At 37.9% G+C, this 19,812-nt stretch overlaps 1 protein-coding gene across 4 annotated transcripts in view; it reads left to right on the forward strand.

Moving 5' to 3' along the window:
- Positions 1–19,812, forward strand: part of LOC145777545 (uncharacterized) — a 128,674-nt gene that overhangs the window by 16,775 nt on the left and 92,087 nt on the right. For 3 of the 4 annotated variants that reach the window (XR_014290329.1, XM_082588951.1, XM_082588952.1), the window contains exons 5-7: positions 11,676–12,202; positions 12,866–12,979; positions 13,050–13,217. Coding sequence is in view for 3 of the 4 variants with exons in the window: in XM_082588951.1 (XP_082445077.1) it covers positions 11,676–12,202; positions 12,866–12,979; positions 13,050–13,217 (809 nt within the window). In the remaining variant the exon portion in view is untranslated. The remainder of the gene's footprint in view (positions 1–11,675; positions 12,203–12,865; positions 12,980–13,049; positions 13,218–19,812) is intronic. The other variant, XM_082588953.1, reaches the window with a different exon arrangement.

A 19,812-nucleotide genomic window follows, 5' to 3' on the forward strand; every position in this document is an offset into this window, starting at 1 on the left:
TCCTTTAATGTCTAAATTTTCTACCGTGCTTTTTGCGGATGACACATATCTAGCTTTACGTGGTGAAGACTTGGAATCTTTACAAACAGAAACCAATACTGAACTACAAAAAATTGATGCTTGGCTACGAAGAAACAAACTCTCTTTAAACTACTCTAAAACAAGCTACATTTTAATAAACAAAGTACCTAAGCGTACTGTTGAAACTAATTTCAGGCTGTGTATAAACCAAACAGTGATTGAAAGAATGAAAACAGTTAAGTACCTGGGAATCCATGTCGATGAAAATCTAACCTGGTCGTCACACATTAAACATTTGTCGCTGCAGTTGGCTCGATATTCCGGAATTTTTTATCGCCTTCGTAACTATGTGTTAGAGGAAACATTGCTTATGTTATATTATAGTCTAGTATATAGTCGTGTTCAATACGGTATTACTATATGGGGTACTGCAGGTAAAACACTAATCAAGGAAGTTGACGTAAGACACAATAATATTATTCGCGCAATCACTAGAAGTACAAAATCCAGTCACGTCACTAGCTTATACAAATCTTTGAATATTTTACAACGTGAAGATATTTACAAACTCGAAATTGCAAAATTTATGCATAAAGTTTCCAATAATAATCTACCGCCTGTATTGCAAGATCGTTTTATAAAACTTGATAATATTCACTCGCACAACACTCGACAACTAAATAAAATGAAGTATTTTCTTCCACAAATAAACAAATCCGTGGCACACAATCTTCTGACACATCGGGGTACTAAATTGTGGAGTGAATTGGATGAATGTATTAAAAGCAAACACCTTGCTTTGTTTAAAAAACTTTATAAAATTACCTTGCTAAGTTCTTATTAAATCGTTAAAATCGTTCAGTTAAATTATTTTATCTCATGTAACCTCGTGTTTGTGTTCTTAAACGATATGATTCATTATATGCTCATGTTTTCCCAGCTGGTCTTGATTCAATATTCTACAAAACCTTAGATATTCAATTCGATTTCGAAGCTACTGTTCCATCCATCATTATGTTTTATTGATACAGTTATAATGTCTGATGCTGCAATGTAAGATGACTGATGACAGGCAGCACCTTGACTGGTTAACCGCAAGGTTGTTCGGTGCTGCCAGACCTTTCTATTGCCATATTTTGATTTGTATGTAATTGTGTTTCTTTATATCGAGTCGTATTAGAAAGGCAAATAAAACAATATCTCTCTCTATCTCTCTCTCTTGTTGGTTCCAACTTGATGCATTTAAGAAACGTCTTTAGAGCTTTAATTGCAAAAGGGTAATGTAAAGCATTGGGTTTGACTGCACCACGCCTTGATTACCCTCTGGAAGTCAATTTTCTTTGCAAGATGATAGGACAGCTTTCTTTAGATTTTTCAGAATTCTTCCTCTGACTAGGCTATAACTTTAATGATGCCACTAGCTTACAGATAACACAAGGGAACACAATTTTTGTTGACTTCGATCTAACAATTGTTTTTTACTAACTTTTGGACGCTGAATCCAAAAATGACATCAGTTTTTCTCTATCACGTCAAGTTTTTGAGCTAGGCACCCACCACTTTGTCTCATAACCCACAAAACGTACAACATTTAAGACATCTGTGTGTATTGTATAAAACGTTTTAAGAACTACAAGCAACCGAAAGTAACTCCATGGTTTTCAAATAAACATTTGTACAGCTATATTATGTTCTTTCAAATGGATATTGCTTCTGCAGGACAAATAAAGTGCGAGTTTTAGGGCAAAAATTTACGCTTGTAGCTTTTCTTGGCATGTTCAAGCTATGGGCAGTCTCGCTCCAGCAATAGTCAGCCAGCATATGTAAGTCCCTTCTTCCCTGATATCTTTCCTCCATCACCTTCAGATCTTGGTGGAATCTTTTTCCTTGCTCATCGCTGACCGCATCAAGGTTTTCCGGGAAATTAGCAAGATGGCTATGCAAAAAATGCATCTTGATGCTCATGTTGCAGCCGAGTTCTTTGTAGCTTTTCAATAGCTTCTGAACAATTTCGATGTAATTCTTTGCCCGTGTATTCCCAAGAAATCCCTTGACAAAGTTTTTCAACGGTAACCACGCATTTTCTTCCAATTCTGACATTGAACCAAGAAACGTTCATCTTTGATGAGTTGCCGAATTTGTGGACAATCAAATACACCACACCAGCCTTAATTTTTTGTATTGACAGGCCTGGAAAAGCCAAAACGAGGTAATTGAAACAGTTGCTTTCAGTTGACAATGCTTTAACGAATTGCTTCATTAGGCCAAGCTTTATATGCAGAGGTGGGAAAATAATTTTCTCTCTGTCAACAAGTGGCTCATGTAGAATTTTGAGATCACCAGGTTTAACCCTTTGCTTTTCAACGTTTTTTGGGAAGTTAACTGCTCAAGGGGGGGCCGTTTTTGGATCAAATTCAATCAGCTGTTACGAGTTATCCGCTGATGCTATTTCAACAGAAGTTGCACTGGTGTGAAAGCAAATCATTTGTCTATAAGTTTGAAAACTCATTATTTTAAAATTTTATATGTTAAACTTGATATTTCAATTTTTGCAAAGGTACCCAAAAACGACAATTTTGATTTAACTTGCCGCCTTCAATTAACCGTGCTAATCCGATTTCATGCAAACTTCTAAATAACAAAGAGCTCGATCGAACGCACGAAGTGTGTGTGCGGTGTGCCGAATCATTGCATTGATTAGAATTTACGACTTGCGAGCAAATCTTATTGTAAGCTACTCGCTGATTCTAAAATAGTTACAATCAGAGTAATATTGTTACACGAATTTGAAAAAAAACAAAACTGCGTTTGTTGTCTTACATTTTTATCCTAAACTAATGCATTCCGAAACTCATGGCTAGCTTCTCGTTTTATGGAACCAAATTTCTCATAAGTAACACCTTAGCCTGCTTGAATAGCTGTTTACATCTTCGTTTGTGTATTTTAGGTCTACAATTGAGTTTGTAGTATGAATATTTTTAGTAGAGAGAAGACAATTGAACAAGTTGTTGAAATAATCTGAAATTTCTAAATTCAAATTAGGTGCTTTTGAAATTGTGGATTTGTGTCAAGTCGCATCACAAATATCATGCAGGCCACATCATAAGTCATTTCGCTTACGGGTGTTTATAAACATGACTCATAAATTACATCCACAAAAAATACAGCATTTACATCAACAAAGCTAAGTTCGAAGCTCACTTTTTATTGAAGATTGTGTCAATCAATTTGAAAATACATTTTTAGTCAGCCAGCGTCGAAATAATGCAACAGCGAATTGAGGAACATGCGTAAACAAAGGAAATGTGAAATAACCCACAGTCAGCAAATCTACATAAATTTAACGTTTACAAATGTTGAATCAATGTAAAAGGACTGGATTGCTGACTGGGTCCTTATTGTTTGAAGCACTAAAAATACGCGTAAAAGCGACAACGTCAGCAAGGCAGTAATTATGTTTCTGGCCAAAAAAAAATAACGTTTGACTTCAAAGATAAAAATGATTATAACGAAGCTTCAAAGTTTGTCGTAAAACATTTTACTGAGATACAATAAACATAATCATTTTGTGCCAGATTGTGAGAAGACTTCCTAGATTCTTTCCAACCATTTGCATGATTGCAAATTATTTTCTATAACTTTACATTGCTAAAAAATGGCTTCTTTGTTGAAACAACGTGGTTACAGTTCTATAAAAAATTCTTAGGCCTACTACATTGAAGTAATGAAATTTTTTTTGTGATTTTGCTGATGACGTTTTACAATATCCGAGAAGTAAAAAATAATAATGATGAATTATTTTACAAAACCGTGGTTTGCAAGTGCTTCACAAAAAATTGTTGGGGGAAAATTTACTATTAGACGTAAAACGTTTGTAAAAGAAAAGTGTCGGTTTACGTATTTATAATGTTTATTGCGCTGTTATCGAATTATAAACTGCCTGTAGGCTATTGTCTACCTTTGTGGTTGCCGGCCAGCTTAGAGCAGCATGCAAACTAAGCGTTTATGGTATTTGCATCGTGTTATGATTCTCGAAAACTTCCCACAAGGTCTTTATTTTTATCGTGATATTTTGTGCCTCTTCTGTCCTAAACTTGAAGTTATTGTGCAGCACTATCCACATCGGTTTTTAGACTCAGTCTTCATTGAAAATCTTTTGTGTGGTGCATCATTTCAAGTAGTGTCTTCCCCTAAACTGTTACACAAATCGCCCAGAACCAGGTTGATTATTATGTATCTTACAGCAGTTGAGAGCCCGTTATTGTATGTGTGGAATTATTACTGTAGATGTCTGACTAAATTCATGCCAAAGTCGAGCAAATTCTGCTTTCGGGATCCTTGCCGTTATTTACTGTATTTTTTGTTGATAAGTTTAGGCAGCATTTTTCCAAGATAAATGAAGACATCGGTATTGTTCGTCACTTAGATTTAGTTTTCTCAGCATTATTTATTCATTCTTTGATCCACTAGTTTGTCCCACTTCTGGTATAATCGGATCGTTTATAAATGGCGGGTCTTCACAATAGCCGGCCTCTTATACATTGGCGCAACGTATTCAGATGTTGAATCAATGATGAAGAAAGCTGATTTGTTGTTTGTCTTATGTGACGCCTAAATTTATGCCTCGTCTACAGTACAAAATATTTTGTAATGTACATTGTGTACATTGTACATTTTGTTTGTAGGCCTACATTACAAAATATTTTGTAATGTAGATGAGGCATTATCATCTTTATTTTGCGCTCTTTGGAACAAAACACAGTGCACTGTGAAACAAAAATACAGGACATAACAACAAGTAGGCGACATAAAGCAGTGAAGGGACGCCATCGAGTTAGCTGCTACGTGTAAATGGAGCCTATCTCATAATTTTGAGTGTATCTCACAATTACTGTTTGCAAAAACGCTATTTCTCCGGCTTCTCCCAAAAGCATTTGCAGTGATACATTTCCTCAATTGCAAGTTTTGTCAATGAGAGCATTTCCATAGAACGTTTATTTCGAAACCAGGTTTTCGTGTCTTTATCCAAGAGAAGATTTCTTATTGTAACGTTTTTTATTCGTCAATGAATATTATCTGCTTGAAACAACTGTTTTGAATAGTTTGTGGCCTCCATAGCCTACTATTTTGATCGTGGATTGCTATTCTTCTTTGTAGAGCTGATAACGCAAAAAAGCTTGCTATTATTGTTTCTAATTAACAGCTTTGCAATCACTGGCTTTTCTTTGTAGCATAAGAAATAACGCGCTTTGTATTATTGAGGTCAAACCAAACAAAAGAAAGCAAGAGGATGCTTCTCTCTGCTCGCGCATATCGATGCACGAAGCAATTATGAGCTTATGGCTTGTCATCGCAATGTAATCCATTTCACGCTTTGCTGGAAGTTAGCTAGAAATAGCAAAAATTCACCAAAATCTTGAATTTACAAGAAAACTGCACAACTTTTAGCATCAAATTTAATATCATCAGATCCGCCTGGCAATTTTAGGAAAAGTCAAGAAAAACCAAGTGCATGGCGTTACTGTGCTTCAAATAATTAAAGGAAATATGAGGGGGGGGCCAAATCTGGCCTCCCTTTGAGGAGCAAAGTGTTAAGGTCAGATCTTGGTCACAAAGCTACTGTCACTTCGAAAGTAGCCTACGGTAAAAACGCACTTTCTCTCGAGCGAAAGTATAATAACTTCGCTCCTTTTCCAAGTAAATTTTTCTCATCTAGTCTGGATGCTAAGAGTTCCGAAGCTTTTTTTCCTAGTCCCATATCTCGTGCCAAATCATTCAACTCATGTTGATGGAATACTACTCCATGTTCTGAATCATATTCAATTGCAAAACCTTCATCATTAGGCCTGCCATCACTAAAACATTCATCATGATCCAAATCTTCGAGCGTAGGTGTTTGAGCGAAAACTGTAAATGGGATTTCAGCTGAATGAGGCACTTGACGTATACTTGATGGAAGACTTGGATACTCAATTTTACCTTTGTTTTTCTTTTTAGCCTATACCCTGAAGTTTGCACTAAGCAAAATTAACAGTCTGTGTAATGATCTTTAGGCTCTCGCCAAACCATGGGTATACCGAATGCCAATTTGTCACGTGTGACGTGTTCCCTTGATCGACATCCGCAAACTCTCGATACACTCTTGCATACCTTGTAGGGTGCCCAAGACTTATCTTGATCACCAAGTTTTATTTTAAAATGTGCAAAGTAGGCTTGTTTGACAAATGCACTGAAGTATTTTCTTTGGCTAGGAAAAGTAAAACTGCCGCAAATATAGCAAAAGGAATCCAGGTTATTTAGACACTGATGACGTGCAACAGCAGACGCAGACAAGATAGTATTCTAACAAACAAACATGTATTACATACATGGTTGAAAGTGGAAAACAACTAACTTCAATTTTACCATTTTACTCGAGTTTCGTTGGATGATTGCATTCTCCTACCAAAAATGAGGGAAATAGCATCGACCTAAATCGATGCCTGTGCCATTTTTGCTTAATAATTCAGTTGACCCTTCTTGTATATAACCTACTGATATGATTAGCTTGTGCAATCCAATTACGTATGGAAAAGAAATACGGCTAAAGTCGTGAAAAATTGCATATTTTGGATGTACGCTGTAGAGCAAAAACTTGACGTGATAGAAGAAAACTGGCGGCATTTTTGAAATCAGCGCACCGGAATTAGCCTAAATCAAGTGCAAAATCAAAGTCAACAAAAATTTTTTTCAAAATTGTTCCCCAGTGTAATCAATTACTCCACAAATGATAAGACATTTGAACAACGCTGTCTGTAGGCAACATTATGAATTCCAACTAGATTCAAGCAACAACATCCATAAACAAAAAACTCAAATAAAGAAAAAACTCACTACCTTCCAAAATCAGATCATGAGAAGCATGACCAACAAAAGGCTACTTGACCACACGAAAACAGAAGATCTTTTAACTATGACAAAATTACATCCAGTTGCAACAATAAGTTAATAAAATCAAAAGTTTTAAAACTGTTCGGCCACACTAAAAGATCACAATTCGGAATCAGCAAAGTTTGCACAGAAGGCAAAGTAGAAGGAAAAAGAAAACGTGGCAGACAACCAAAACGATGACAAGACAACATCCAATCATGGACCGGACTCAACTTGGCGACACTGGGCGAGCTGGCTCAAAATCGCCACTCTTGGAAGCAAATAATTCATGTTGATGCGCAATCTGCTGAAGGCGGAGATGATGACTGATGATGATGATGATCCATAAACAAAAAATATACAGGATTTACTTTCTTTAATCGTGCTTGGACTGATACCTTTAACTTTCCCAGATAACTTATGTTGGATACAACATCCTATGCCTGGCCAACGCAGATTTTGAAGTTAAGGTTCAGTTGTCAAGCAAAAATAGTTCCCGCTTAGCTAAAACAACACCAGTTTTCAAGTTGACACTATCAATACAATCGAAACCGTTCAGTGATACAGAAATCATTTCAGCTTCAGATTTTACGTCTTGAAGCTGTTCAACATCGCCTACCTTAACACGAAAATGATTTGTTCTTGATGAGAAGCATCGAGAGTGACATTTACAATGATTGAGAAATACTTGTAACTACGCACTTCATTTAAGAATTTGTTGAATATTTAGTTGGTACATTTTTACTTTAGTACTAAAAATGGGCCCCCCTCAAAAGTGCAAATACAAAAAACTACTCGTTTTTCCTTTACAATGTTTTGCTAGGGGGGAAACTGGCCCGACTTCCCCCCCCTCTCGGAGCCACTGATTGTGAGTAGCCTATATGGTTGTTAAGCCATGCAGTGAGAGCCTTGGTATATGACGCTCAAAAAGGTGCCGGTTTGACAGTGCTCTGGGGCATGTGGCTATGTCTTTGGCAGAACACTTAATGACATGAAGCATGGCCACCTGAAGATGCAGCCTGATTTGTCACATTTTACAGATTTTGATTATAGCTACTGCTAGCATTTGACTGACATTTTCTGAAATTTTTTACTTTTTGCGGTTTCCTAATGATATAAAAGTTTTTGTTGCCTTGGGGAAGCAATAGCAAATGAGAAAAAGTAAGTTGAAAAACGCTGAATCAGACTGTTATTGAAAAATTAACAGTCTGACTAAAATCTTCGAAATCAAATTTTCTTTATTTTTCAACATCTGAGGATGTTAAAATCTATTGCATCATCTGGGGAAAACAGTAAAGAAAGCGTAAAAATATAATTTTTAGAAAAATTTATTCAAACATTCGCCCAAAGTTAGCAATATCGGAATATTTCAGCAAAATGTGACAAATCAAGCCGTATCTTTAGGTAGCCATGCATGAATTGAACACTCAAAGGTAAAATATAGGATTGCTTTTCTTGCTTTGCCGTTCACTTAACCTAAATCTGCACTTTTTATTCTTTTAGATGTTGAACCATAGACAAATAAAACAAAGTCTCCTTAGCGGGTTTAACATGTATTACACAGAGATATAGCATTATTAAAAAAATAACTCAAACGTTTTCCACACATAGGCCTACGTGTGTCCTCATGAGGAATTAAGTCTGCAATATACATAAAATGAAAATTGTTCGATAAATTTGACTTTGCACTATATAAGGTATAGTGGCGGTTCGTGCCATGGGGCTGCAGGGCTACAGCCCCACCTGAAAGAACGAGAAGAGGGAAAATATGTTTTCCTCTGTGTTAGTCCGACCCGGTTACTTTTTTCACTTAAGAATTGCGGATCGAAAATTAAAATATTAAAAGTTTCGTTTGGCAACACCGATATTGGGCAAACTGCTCTGCAGCCCGAGATTCTGGATTTCAAGCGCTCTGATTGGCTAAAAATTATCCTTGAAGCTCCACCTCTTTTGGTATTTTACAGCAATTTTTGAATCAGTTGGGGGTGCATTGAAAACAGCCCCACCTAACCGAATAACTTTACAGACTTTTTAAAGTTAGTTTTTATTTCGCAGAGTAGCGATGAGCCATGAATGTAGAAGTGTTAGTTGTAGAGTTAGGGTATTCAACAGGTTATAGGAAGTGCTAGTCCAGCCTAGGGCATCTAAAAATCACTTGAACTTTGTATGCAACGGCTAGGCTAGTCAAGACTAAGCTCAATACAAGTAAAGTTTGTCTGCAAAGCAATAGCCTACTGTTAGTTTTTTCAAATTATAGCTTAGGAATACATCAACTTTTTAACAAAGTTTGAATGCATTCTTTCAAAATTTGGGGTAAAAACATGCTCAGAACGCTCCAAATTTAATGTAATTTTTCAAATTTTTCTGAGAGGGGACCCCCCAGCAGACCCCCCCCCGAGAAGTCGTTCGCCTTCGGCCTTAAAATATAAAAACAGGTTGTTTTTATTGAAAAAGTGGGAAGGTGGGAAGGATATCCATTTAAATAAAACATGTTTTTCAATTTCTTCATTTCTTTCTGAAACGACTGATCATCAGAACACACCAAACGAGCAGGAGACAACAGACACAAAATTAAACCAGATTTCCATTTCTTAGAGCACAGAGCGTTATAATTTAAAAGCAAACCAGTGTTGGTAGGTTTTCGCCAAATCCAGGTGTCAAAAGAATTGTGTTTAATTACGATTTCAACATCTAAAAAAGCGATGGTATCATTGAATTTTTCATGTATAAATTCGATATTTTTATTTTGCAAGTTTAAGAGGTTTAAAAATTTTGAGCACGATTCATCATCATCAAAAATGGAAAAAATGTCATCGACATAATGTAAATACAGTTTGGGATAAAAATCACGATAAAATTCAATTATATTGGTTTCGATGTGTGCCAAGAAGGAATTTTCCATTGTTGGGCCCAATGGGGAACCCATGGTGACGCCATCTATTTGTTGAAACAAGCTATTGTTGTACAAGAACATGCCTTCTGTGGCTAAATGTAATGATTTTATGAAATATTTCTTCTCAATGGGCGGTCGATTAGATTGGTTTTCACTAAAAATATGGTCAGCAATTATAGTAATAGTTTCTTTCAGAGGCACGTTAGTGAACAGAGACACATTAAAACTCACCATGCGACTATTGGGTGGACACTTAAAATCTTTTAATCTTTCCAAAAATTGACCTTTTCATAAATTGCTTTTCAGTCCGGAGTGTTGTTACAGTTATAGTGCATAGTTAGGTTTATCTTATAATTTTTATTTTATGTATATTGTATATTTAAGTAATTCTTAATGAGGACACACGTACGTGTCGAAAGCGTTTGAGTTGATTTTTTAAGTAAGTTACGTTATATCTCTGCGTAATACAACATGTTAAACCCGCTAAGGTTTCTTCACAAAGTGAATGTTAACGACCTGTTTTAGCTTCATGCTGCGAGTTTGCGATGGTAATAGAGAATGGCACTAGATTTCGGAACACAGTTTCCTAATTATGTGCTATGAGTTCCCTTCGTCATAGCACATGACTAGGGAACTGTGTTCCGAAAGTGAAAGTAAAAGCAACAACAAACAAGATGATTTATTGCTTCACTGACGTTTCGCGCACCATGACAATGCGCATCCTCAGAGCGAATAACATACAAAATAAATTTACAAAGTTATATTTCATATATAAGGCAAGAAAACATGAAACACACATTATTATTTTAAAAAATGGTCAAAGATGTGTGAGCGGTTACTTTCCACGTTTAATTACGTAAAAACTTCCAACAATAAACATAAATTCGAAGCAGTGGAGACCAACAGAAATTTGAGACAAAATTAAATTACAATGACGTTTCCAACTGTGTTCAAGTAGGCATGAAGCCTGCGTGTCGAGACAATAATGATTTATAAGCTTTCGATAATAGATTTTCATCGTTCCGGTTGAGTAGCCTACATTGCAATGTTGATGAAGCAACTTTCTGCCGTGGTACGTTCTGCGTTGATAATAATTTGTTTCATTTTTGAAACTTTTTGTTTCATCAACATTACATCAAAACAGTGCAATGTACTAATAAATAACTTTCCAACTAGTGATAGACATTGTCTATTATGGTGTCATCTTGTTATATATTGTCAATTTGTGTATTATATTGTAATCATAGACTCCTTTAGATAATAGCCATAGCGTTGAGAAATACATATGATGTTTATGTAATAGCATATTTCGTCACAGACTTTTCAAACAGTTTTGCTTTACGATTTAGACGCAAAATTGGGCAAAAATGACCAAAATTCTGTAATTTGACCTTAAAATATAATATTTTGACCTTGAAAATGACCACAAATGGTGTTGAAAGTAACACTATTGAACTCGCCATCCTCAAAAACCCTTATAGGGAATCCAAGATTGTGTTTCTAGCTTCTCTAGAAGTCATTTCAGCCCAGAACTCAAGTTAATCCTTCAGACTCAAGTTACAAAGCCCGAGATCGCAACATTCCAGTCCTTTACTTAAGGAGTCAATGGCTAGAAACGATAATTGTCCTGATGAACACCCAAGTTTTTCAGTATTTAGTTTGTTCCGAAAGCTAGTGCATACCCCTACTACCGCAGCAAACCCGCAGCATCAGGTTAAAACAGGTTGTTAAAATCTACATTGTGAAGTAAGCAAATGCTGCTGAAAGCGAAACTCAATATTGCTAAGATTACTTTGTTTTGTTTGTCTATGGTTCTACAAAGCAAACTCTCCACCAAAGCTTTATCTTTTAGATGTGTGCAAGGTTATCGCGAATTGTTTTTCGGAATCTGCCTTGATATTCTTGAGTGCAAGCTGGAAACAGACACATGCCAACCTCCGACTATTTGTGAGGAGATGCCAGGATCTTACAGATGCTTGTGTCCTGATGGTGTCATCTGTGAGGAAGTGAACGAGTGTTCCAATGCCACTTTGAACACGTGCCATGAATACGCACTGTGTAAAGATCAACAGTTTGGATACACATGCGAGTGCTTGCCTGGATTCTATGGCAATGGACACCAGTGTACGGATATTAATGAATGCACGCGACGAATAAGCAGCTGCAGCTCAATAGCGAGTTGTATCAACACTCCCGGCTCATACACATGTCAGTGTCCTGATGGATACAGTGGAAGTGGAAAATTTTGTAGAGATATTGATGAATGTGAAAATAAAACTGCAATTAGCTGTCACCCGTCTTCAAAATGTCGAAACACACCGGGAAATTATTCTTGCGAGTGTTTGGATGGATTTGTTGGGGATGGACTGAATTGCCAAAGTAAGTTGCATGAGTTTTAAAAGTTAACTGACTTGGTGTCCGACAAATTGTTCGTAAGCAATTGTTCGTAAAGCAATTGTTCGTAAGCAATTGTTCGTAAAATAATTGTTCGTAAATTAATTCTTTGTTAAACAATTCTTCCTAAAGCATTTTTTCGTGCATGCAGGTAAAATTTGATGTATACGAAGAAATGCTTTACGAAGAATTGTTTTACGGATTTCATTTTACGAAAAACAGTTTACGAACAACTGTTTTACGAACAATTGCTTACGAACAATTGCTTTACGAACAATTTGCCTATAACCACTGACTTTGAGTGAAATAAATCTGCATAATCATTTCGGTTGCATCGGCAACACATATTACCACAAAGAATGTAATTTCTTGTTATTGTGAAAGACACTGAAATAATTTCGTCGACCGGTGTGTAGGCCTATATAGCAAGTCGAAACAGTGTGACAGTTATTATTTAAGCCTACTTACACAGTTGCGAAGTTATGCTACAAATATCACCGTCCTTCTTCGTGAAAGCTCGTGGGGCATAATATTCTCAGACTAAGTAAGCATCCATGTTTAGTTTGTACAACGACTTTAAAACTTGCAAGACCTTTTTTGACAAGTTTGTTCTGGAACAAAATGTAATTCCGCTACCAACTGCTTCAGATATCGACGACTGTGCATCGCTGCCTTGCACGAACAACGGGACGTGCATTGATGGCATCAACAACTACACATGCGTTTGTGTGGAAGGATATGTTGGGGATCGTTGCCAAGAAGGTAATGAGATCCTAAAACACGTTTGGTCTCACATTTACTTACTTTATGCAACGATTCATTTTATGAACAGAGGTTTGTCGAGATCCATTGATCTTCAATAAATGTGGATCTGCTTGCCCACCAACCTGTGACCAGCAAAACGTTCCCTGTACCATGCAGTGCGTTGCGGGTTGCTTCTGCCCCCCTGAGACTGTCCTCTACAATGGGAGTTGTATCACCTTGAACGATTGCCCACCAAGTATGTTCCACCAATTTAAATCTATCTACTTGCAACAAATGTGTTGTTTTCGATAAGATTCCAACTAAACAATCTGCAGGCTATATCATTGGCGAACAAAACTTTAGTGAATTTTTGTTAATCAAAAAAACCAATGAATTATTTCAAAAGTTTTTTTTTCAAATTTATGTTCGTTTTTCTCCTACGCAAATCAGGCTTTTCAAACATTTGCATTTTCTCATTTTGGGTATGCACATTCCACAAAGACGTTTGGACGTTAATTAGGATTATTAACTAGCAATAATTGCGATGATCACAGGGCAAATGCGAAAGCAAAAGCTTCACGAAACACAACATACAGATTGTTGTACTTCTTCACTGATACCACGTATTTACTGTAGTAATATTTATATATAATTAATTTATGCAGAACTTTGTTTCATTTTTAACTGCCTATAAATTCGCATTTTATAGCTTCAGATCTATCTGCACTGTCTAAGTATCAAACGATCGGTCAACAGTCTCAATATTTTAATAGAAATCGATTTCATGAGAGGCCGTAGCCCTCACATCGTCAGTCTAGAACAGAGGTCACCAAACTACGGCCCGCGGGCCAGAACCGGCCCGCGAACTGATTTCATCCGGCCCGCCACGTGTTGCGGAAATAACAGCTGCACTACAACTGTTAAGGAAAAAAGTTATCAAACTTTTTGTAAAGGACTGACGTTGCTGCTTATCATTAGGCCACCACAAATGAGAACAGCCTAGGCCAAATTTGGAAAGATGTAATGTTTTTTCAAGAGCACGATGCCCTTTAGTCATCGGTGGTTCTTAGACTTTTTGATACACGCCTCCCTTTTACAATTTTAACAAAATTCGCGCCCCACCTTGTTTTGATATCAAAAAACATTACGCAGAACAGCAATTCGTTTCCAGGTTAGTTGCATTAATGCGAAGGATGTAGCCATTTTTTGGTTACCAATTGTTTAATTCGACGATTAGTAGCAGATAATGCACATCTCAGATCGGCTTCACAGTCAAGTTTGTGTCTATATTTTGTCTTTATGTTTACGGAAGTCGAAAAAACATTTCCGCACCAGTGGATGAAAATGGAAGAAGTGTGCGTATAGCCATAGCACCCACACTCTTGTAAATGTCTGTACATATTTCACCCAGAACTCAGTTAGTGGCATTGCTTCAAAGTCGTCCCTTTCAGTAGAATTTCATTTTAGCTCCAAGAATTCTTCTTGTAAATTGTCTGTGGGTTTCTTCTCCTGAGCTATCATGTGAGCAATTCCGAAAGACGCTTCTATAACTTCCACCGACGACGATTGACAAAGCACTCGCTACTTGCAATCTTTATTTTTTTAAAAGAGTCTCTCTTGCATTGGAAACAAGCTGAAGTTTTATTTTGAGGGTCAAGGTGTTTTTATTTTCAAGATGACGCTGCGTACGAGTTGGTCTCAGAGCGTCATAGTTCAGATTTTGAAAACATAAGTTATGACGCATTGTGGTATAACTTGGTCATTTACAATGGCATCTATAAAGTCAAAATTCAGATAATCTTCGTCATACTTTCTCTTTTTTCCACTCATTTTATGTCAATAGAATTGATTACTTAAAAATAAACCTAATTAAATCAATGCTAAAATTAAAAAAAAAGTTTACCCATGGTAGCCTACTGTTGTAGAGTTGGGAATACTGCTGCACGTCAAGCCGCTGTCACTTGTCAGTCAGTCGTTGCCATTATTATTGCAATTAGAGCTCGAGGCTGCTGTGTCAGAAAACCGTAGTGCTACGAGAGCTAAGGCGTCGCAGAAATATTTAACAACCTCTAAAACATCACAAAGAATGCGACATGTGACAACACGCTCCACAAACACTGGTACTACGGTACAACAAAGTGTCATCTACTTCATCAATCGACTGTCCAGCGTAGTTGTGAAGACATGTTTAGTCATAATTCATGCAGAGTTTTCAATTTTTTGTGCCCCCCTTGTGAGCCTCACTTCCACTCCCCTGCTGTGATACACTAAAGTTTAGTGTATCACAGCAGGGGATAACTTTTCCAGCAACCTTTCGATTTTCATCACAACTTTGCTATTCCACTGCTGACTTTGTTATTTATTGTGCTCAATTCAAGTCAATGGAGATTCTAAATAGTTGTAAATCTTTTCGCAATTTGCATCCGGCTCGCAGCTGTTAATCTCGCAGCAATCCGGCCCTCAGAGAAAAAAGTTTGGTGACCCCTGGTCTAGAATGAAACAAGTTACGGTTCGTTCAAAGAAAACAAAAATATACGCACTATGACGTAATAAGAATAAAACAATGGCATGAATGCCACGGGAATGAATAGTAGTGGAGTCAACACTGGGTCAAAAGTAAACAAATAATTGGTAGAAAATAGACAAATTATTTCACTGCAGGTAAAATCATGGATTGAATATTGATGGTGGCTTTGATCTTGTGAAGCCACTTGTCCTCACAAGCGTCAAGCCGGTCTAAAGTAGGTTGTTTAAGAAAAGTAACACTGAAACAGTTGGACAGAGGCGGTTTATTGCTCAGATCATGGAAATTGGTGAAATGCTTAAGTAAAGCTGCACTGTCATAGTGTCATTATTTTTAGAGAGGTCAAATTTATTCCAGATATTACGATGGCCTGTCCAACGAACAGAAAATTTATTCACAGTTTGGCCGACGTACTGTTCTTTACATACGTTACAGGTTGCTCCGTAAATACCATAGTTACTACAATCTAATTGTTGCTTGAGCTTAAAAACTTTATGGGGGGTGTTCAAAACATTGGTGTGTTGGATCATAGAAATGTTATGTGTGCCGAAATTCCCATAAAGGGCGCAGTGTCGGCAGGGTCTAGAATACCCGCATAGTTCCGACTGTGCTGTATCCTTCGACAACTTTTATTGGTCAGCTGATTTCCAATGGTTTTAGGTCTGGTATAGGTAACCATGGCATTCGGTTTTAATTGTTTTTCTTTTTCTGTAAGTTTCAACAATTTGGGAAATGCTGTAGCTAATGCAATGCGGTTCTTTTTATTGTTTTCCAGTTTTTTGGTGTTAAACCTATCTTTCCAGTTCGAAGCAAGTGCAATTACATCGGATGTCATGTCTTCAGGGAAGTCGGATCTGAGTGCTCTGTCTTTTAGACGCTGAAGGCTAGATAGGAAGTCCTCGTCACTTTCGTTCAGATGGCGTAGCCGCAAGGCTTCGCTGTAAACGATTGACTTGAAAGTCGTCAATGGGTGATGCGAGGCAGTAGCGCACCCAGCATGGGGCTAAGGGGGCTCAAGCCCCCCCCAAACTCGCCACAAAAAATAAAGTTTTTGTATGTTCCCTATGTAGGCTAGGCTATACCTTTTGCTTAAAGGTTAGATATGAATAAGACACAACAATACAACAAGCCCGAGCATCATAACAATATATTTTAAATAATTACCGTACAAATAGTTTTAACAGTCGAACGTTTTCGGCTTAATTTTAAGCCCTAATCAAGAATCAGAAAATAATTAATAAATGCAATAAATTTCAACTTCTTGAAGGTAAATTTACATTAGGAAAAGGCAACTACATAAATAACTACAAAAAAATTTGCACCACAGGGAACGTGATACATCAAGTAAATGTTGAGGAGAATGGACGCGCCTCCAGCAAATAATTGTTTGTTTAAATTTGGGTTGTAGCGTATAGCGCAGTGCTTCCTGAATTTTGGTGTCAAATTGGGATTTTCCTTTGCGTAAAATTATAAATGAGTCAGAAGAGAATTTTTGATCTGTGCAAAAAGAACACTCCATGATATGGTCTTTGATGGCACCTTTATTTAACTCCCTAAAGCTCAGATGCTCCCGTACTCTCGTGATCAAATGTCTGGTGGACAACTGGACATACCGATGTACCATAGCGTCATACGTCAATGCCGAATCACACGGACATGTAAAACTGTATAGGCTTACGACATTTGAGCAGAGAGACGAAGACGTCAGGGACTTCAATTGAAAATACGAACTAATTTTGAATGTTTTGTAAATAGGAAAAACGTCCACATCAAATTTACTGTTTACAAAATTAGTGTTTTGTTTCAAACTGTTTTCGTGCTAGTTGTTGGTTTCGCACTTATCTGTGTTGGCAAACGAAAAGCTAATTTTATCTTGTCATAGGCCTACATGCAGGCCCGGATTTAGGGGGGGGCAGAGGGGGCAGGTGCCCCGGGCCCCCCGCATTTTGAAGGGCCCCCCAACGTGGAAAAAATGTGATTTTGTGTTGTTTTTTCTTCCTTTCAGTCTTTGAAGTTTCTGCAAAATGCTGTGCAGTGCTGGATTGATGCTACTGCAGACGCAGAGGTGGTTTTTCGCGCCGTAGGCGCGAAAAATTTTTTTGCATGGGGCCCCCCGATCTAAAAGTGCCCCGGGCCCCCCATCAGCTAAATCCGGCCCTGCCTACATGACGAAAAGTCGAGATCTATAGAAGATTGCGAGAGTGGACGTAGGGATGAGAGTGTTGATGGTTCTAGTAGCGTGGGGTTCACTAGGCCAACTTCTAATCTGATTTGAGAGAACGAATCCTGATGTATCGGAAAACCGGTGGGTAGTGGGCCGTGAGTGCCTTTAAATATTAATCAAAGGAATGGGCACAGTGCCGGTCTTAGGGTATTTCGGGCCCTGTGCGGAATATACTTTGCTGGCCCCAATGACAATGATCCAATTCAGTAGCGAAGCTAGATATTTTGAAAAGGGAGGGGGGTGGTCTTACGGTCGGCCGGCGAAGCCTGACGGCGTCATCGCCGAAGGCCACCCTGTGGCGGGGGATCTGGGGGTCCTCCCCCAGAAAATTTTGAAAAATTACTTTGAATGTGGGGCATTCTGAGAGCATGTTCAACAAAAATTTGGGTATGAATATTACTGTAAAATGGTGCTGTCCGGTGGCATAGCAAAAGGATAAGATCATGCTTTCCTCAGCATTTTTCGGAAATATAAAGCTATGTCTCTATGTTGATTTAGATGCAACCTATTTCGTCTCCTAAAAAATTCTTACCCCGATTCCGTACCCTGAAATCGGAATAACAAAATCAAATTTCGACTTAATTCGTCCCCTGAAAAGATCAAGAGAAATTTTGAAATGTTTGCGGCAACTCCGATCAGCGACTTCGGCTCTGTTGTTTTTTTTCTCGATCTTTTCAGGATACAAAATATTCAAGGGACAAAAAAGGTTGCACCCGATGAGTCTCTATGTTTTCTTGTTGCTAATTCCTTTGTTGAATTCACTTTGTTGAATTTTTAACAAAATTACTGCATTTTCTGAGTAGATTGCGGGCCCCCTAATTTGCGGCCCTGTGCGATCGCACGGTTTGCACACCCCAAAGACCTGCACTGATGGGCATTGGCCTACTGTCACTATTGTCGCAAATCACTCGGCCGACATTTCTGAATTAGCCCCCCCCTAAATTTTTTTCTGGGTGCGCTACTGATGCGAGGCGCCATTGATGAAGCAGGCACAGACACAGGCGCCATTGATCAAGCAGGCAAGAGTCAGGCACAGTGGAATTTCTGGATGTCAACCATTGTATCAGTCATAATAGGCTACAAAGTTCAAGTTTGTGACAAAAGATTTTGTCAAAAGTACTGCGCTAGTAGATCGCTGCTTCATCAATGGCGCCTTCATCAAGTCATAGTGCGTATATTTTTGTTTTCTTTGTACGAACCGTAACTTGTTTCATTCTAGACTGACGATGTGAGGGCTGCGGCCCTGTAGCGCACCCAGCATGGGGCTAAGGGGGCTCAAGCCCCCCCCAAACCCACCACCAAAAATCAAGTTTTTGTATGTTCCCCAAATAAATGTTGAGGAAAATAAACACGCCTCCAGCAAATAAGTTAATTTTTTGTTTAAATTTGGGTTGTAGCTTTGATTAACACTGCTTCTAGAATTTTGATGTCAAATTGGGATTTGCCTTTGCGTAAAATTTTAAAGGAGTCAGCAGAGAATTTTCGATCGGTACAAAAAGAACACTCCATGATATGGTCTTTGATGGCACTTTTAAAGTTCAGATGCTCTCGTGGTGGTCAAATGTATGGTGGACATACCGATGTACCGTACGTCAATGCTGAAGCACACGGACATGTAAAACTGTATACCAAATTTGAGCAGAAAGACGAAGGCGTCTAGGACTTCAGTTGAAAATACGAACTAATTTTGAATGTTTTGTAAGTAGGAAAAATGTTCACATCAAATTTAATGTTTACAAAATTAGTGTTTTGTTTCAAACTGTTTTCGTGCTTGTTGTTGTTTTCGCACTTATTTGTATTGGCAAACAGGAAGCTAATTCTATTTTGTCATACATGAGGAAAGAGTCAAGATCTATAGAAGATTGCGAGAGTAGACGTAAGAATGAGGAAGCTGATGGTGCTAGTAGCATGGGGTTCACTAGGCTAACATGTAATCTGATTGAGAGAACAAATCCTGATGTATCGGCAACCGGTGGGTTGTGGGTCGTGAGTGCCTTAAATATTAATCAAAGAGATGGGTATTGGCCTATTGTCACTGTCACTCAGGGGCGTATCCTTAATGGAAGCAAGGGATCGAAGCATTGCTTCCCTTACAAAAATTGG

The sequence above is a fragment of the Aplidium turbinatum genome, chromosome 9, assembly GCF_918807975.1.
Source record: "Aplidium turbinatum chromosome 9, kaAplTurb1.1, whole genome shotgun sequence".
In the NCBI taxonomy this organism is placed as follows: Eukaryota; Metazoa; Chordata; class Ascidiacea; order Aplousobranchia; family Polyclinidae; genus Aplidium; species Aplidium turbinatum.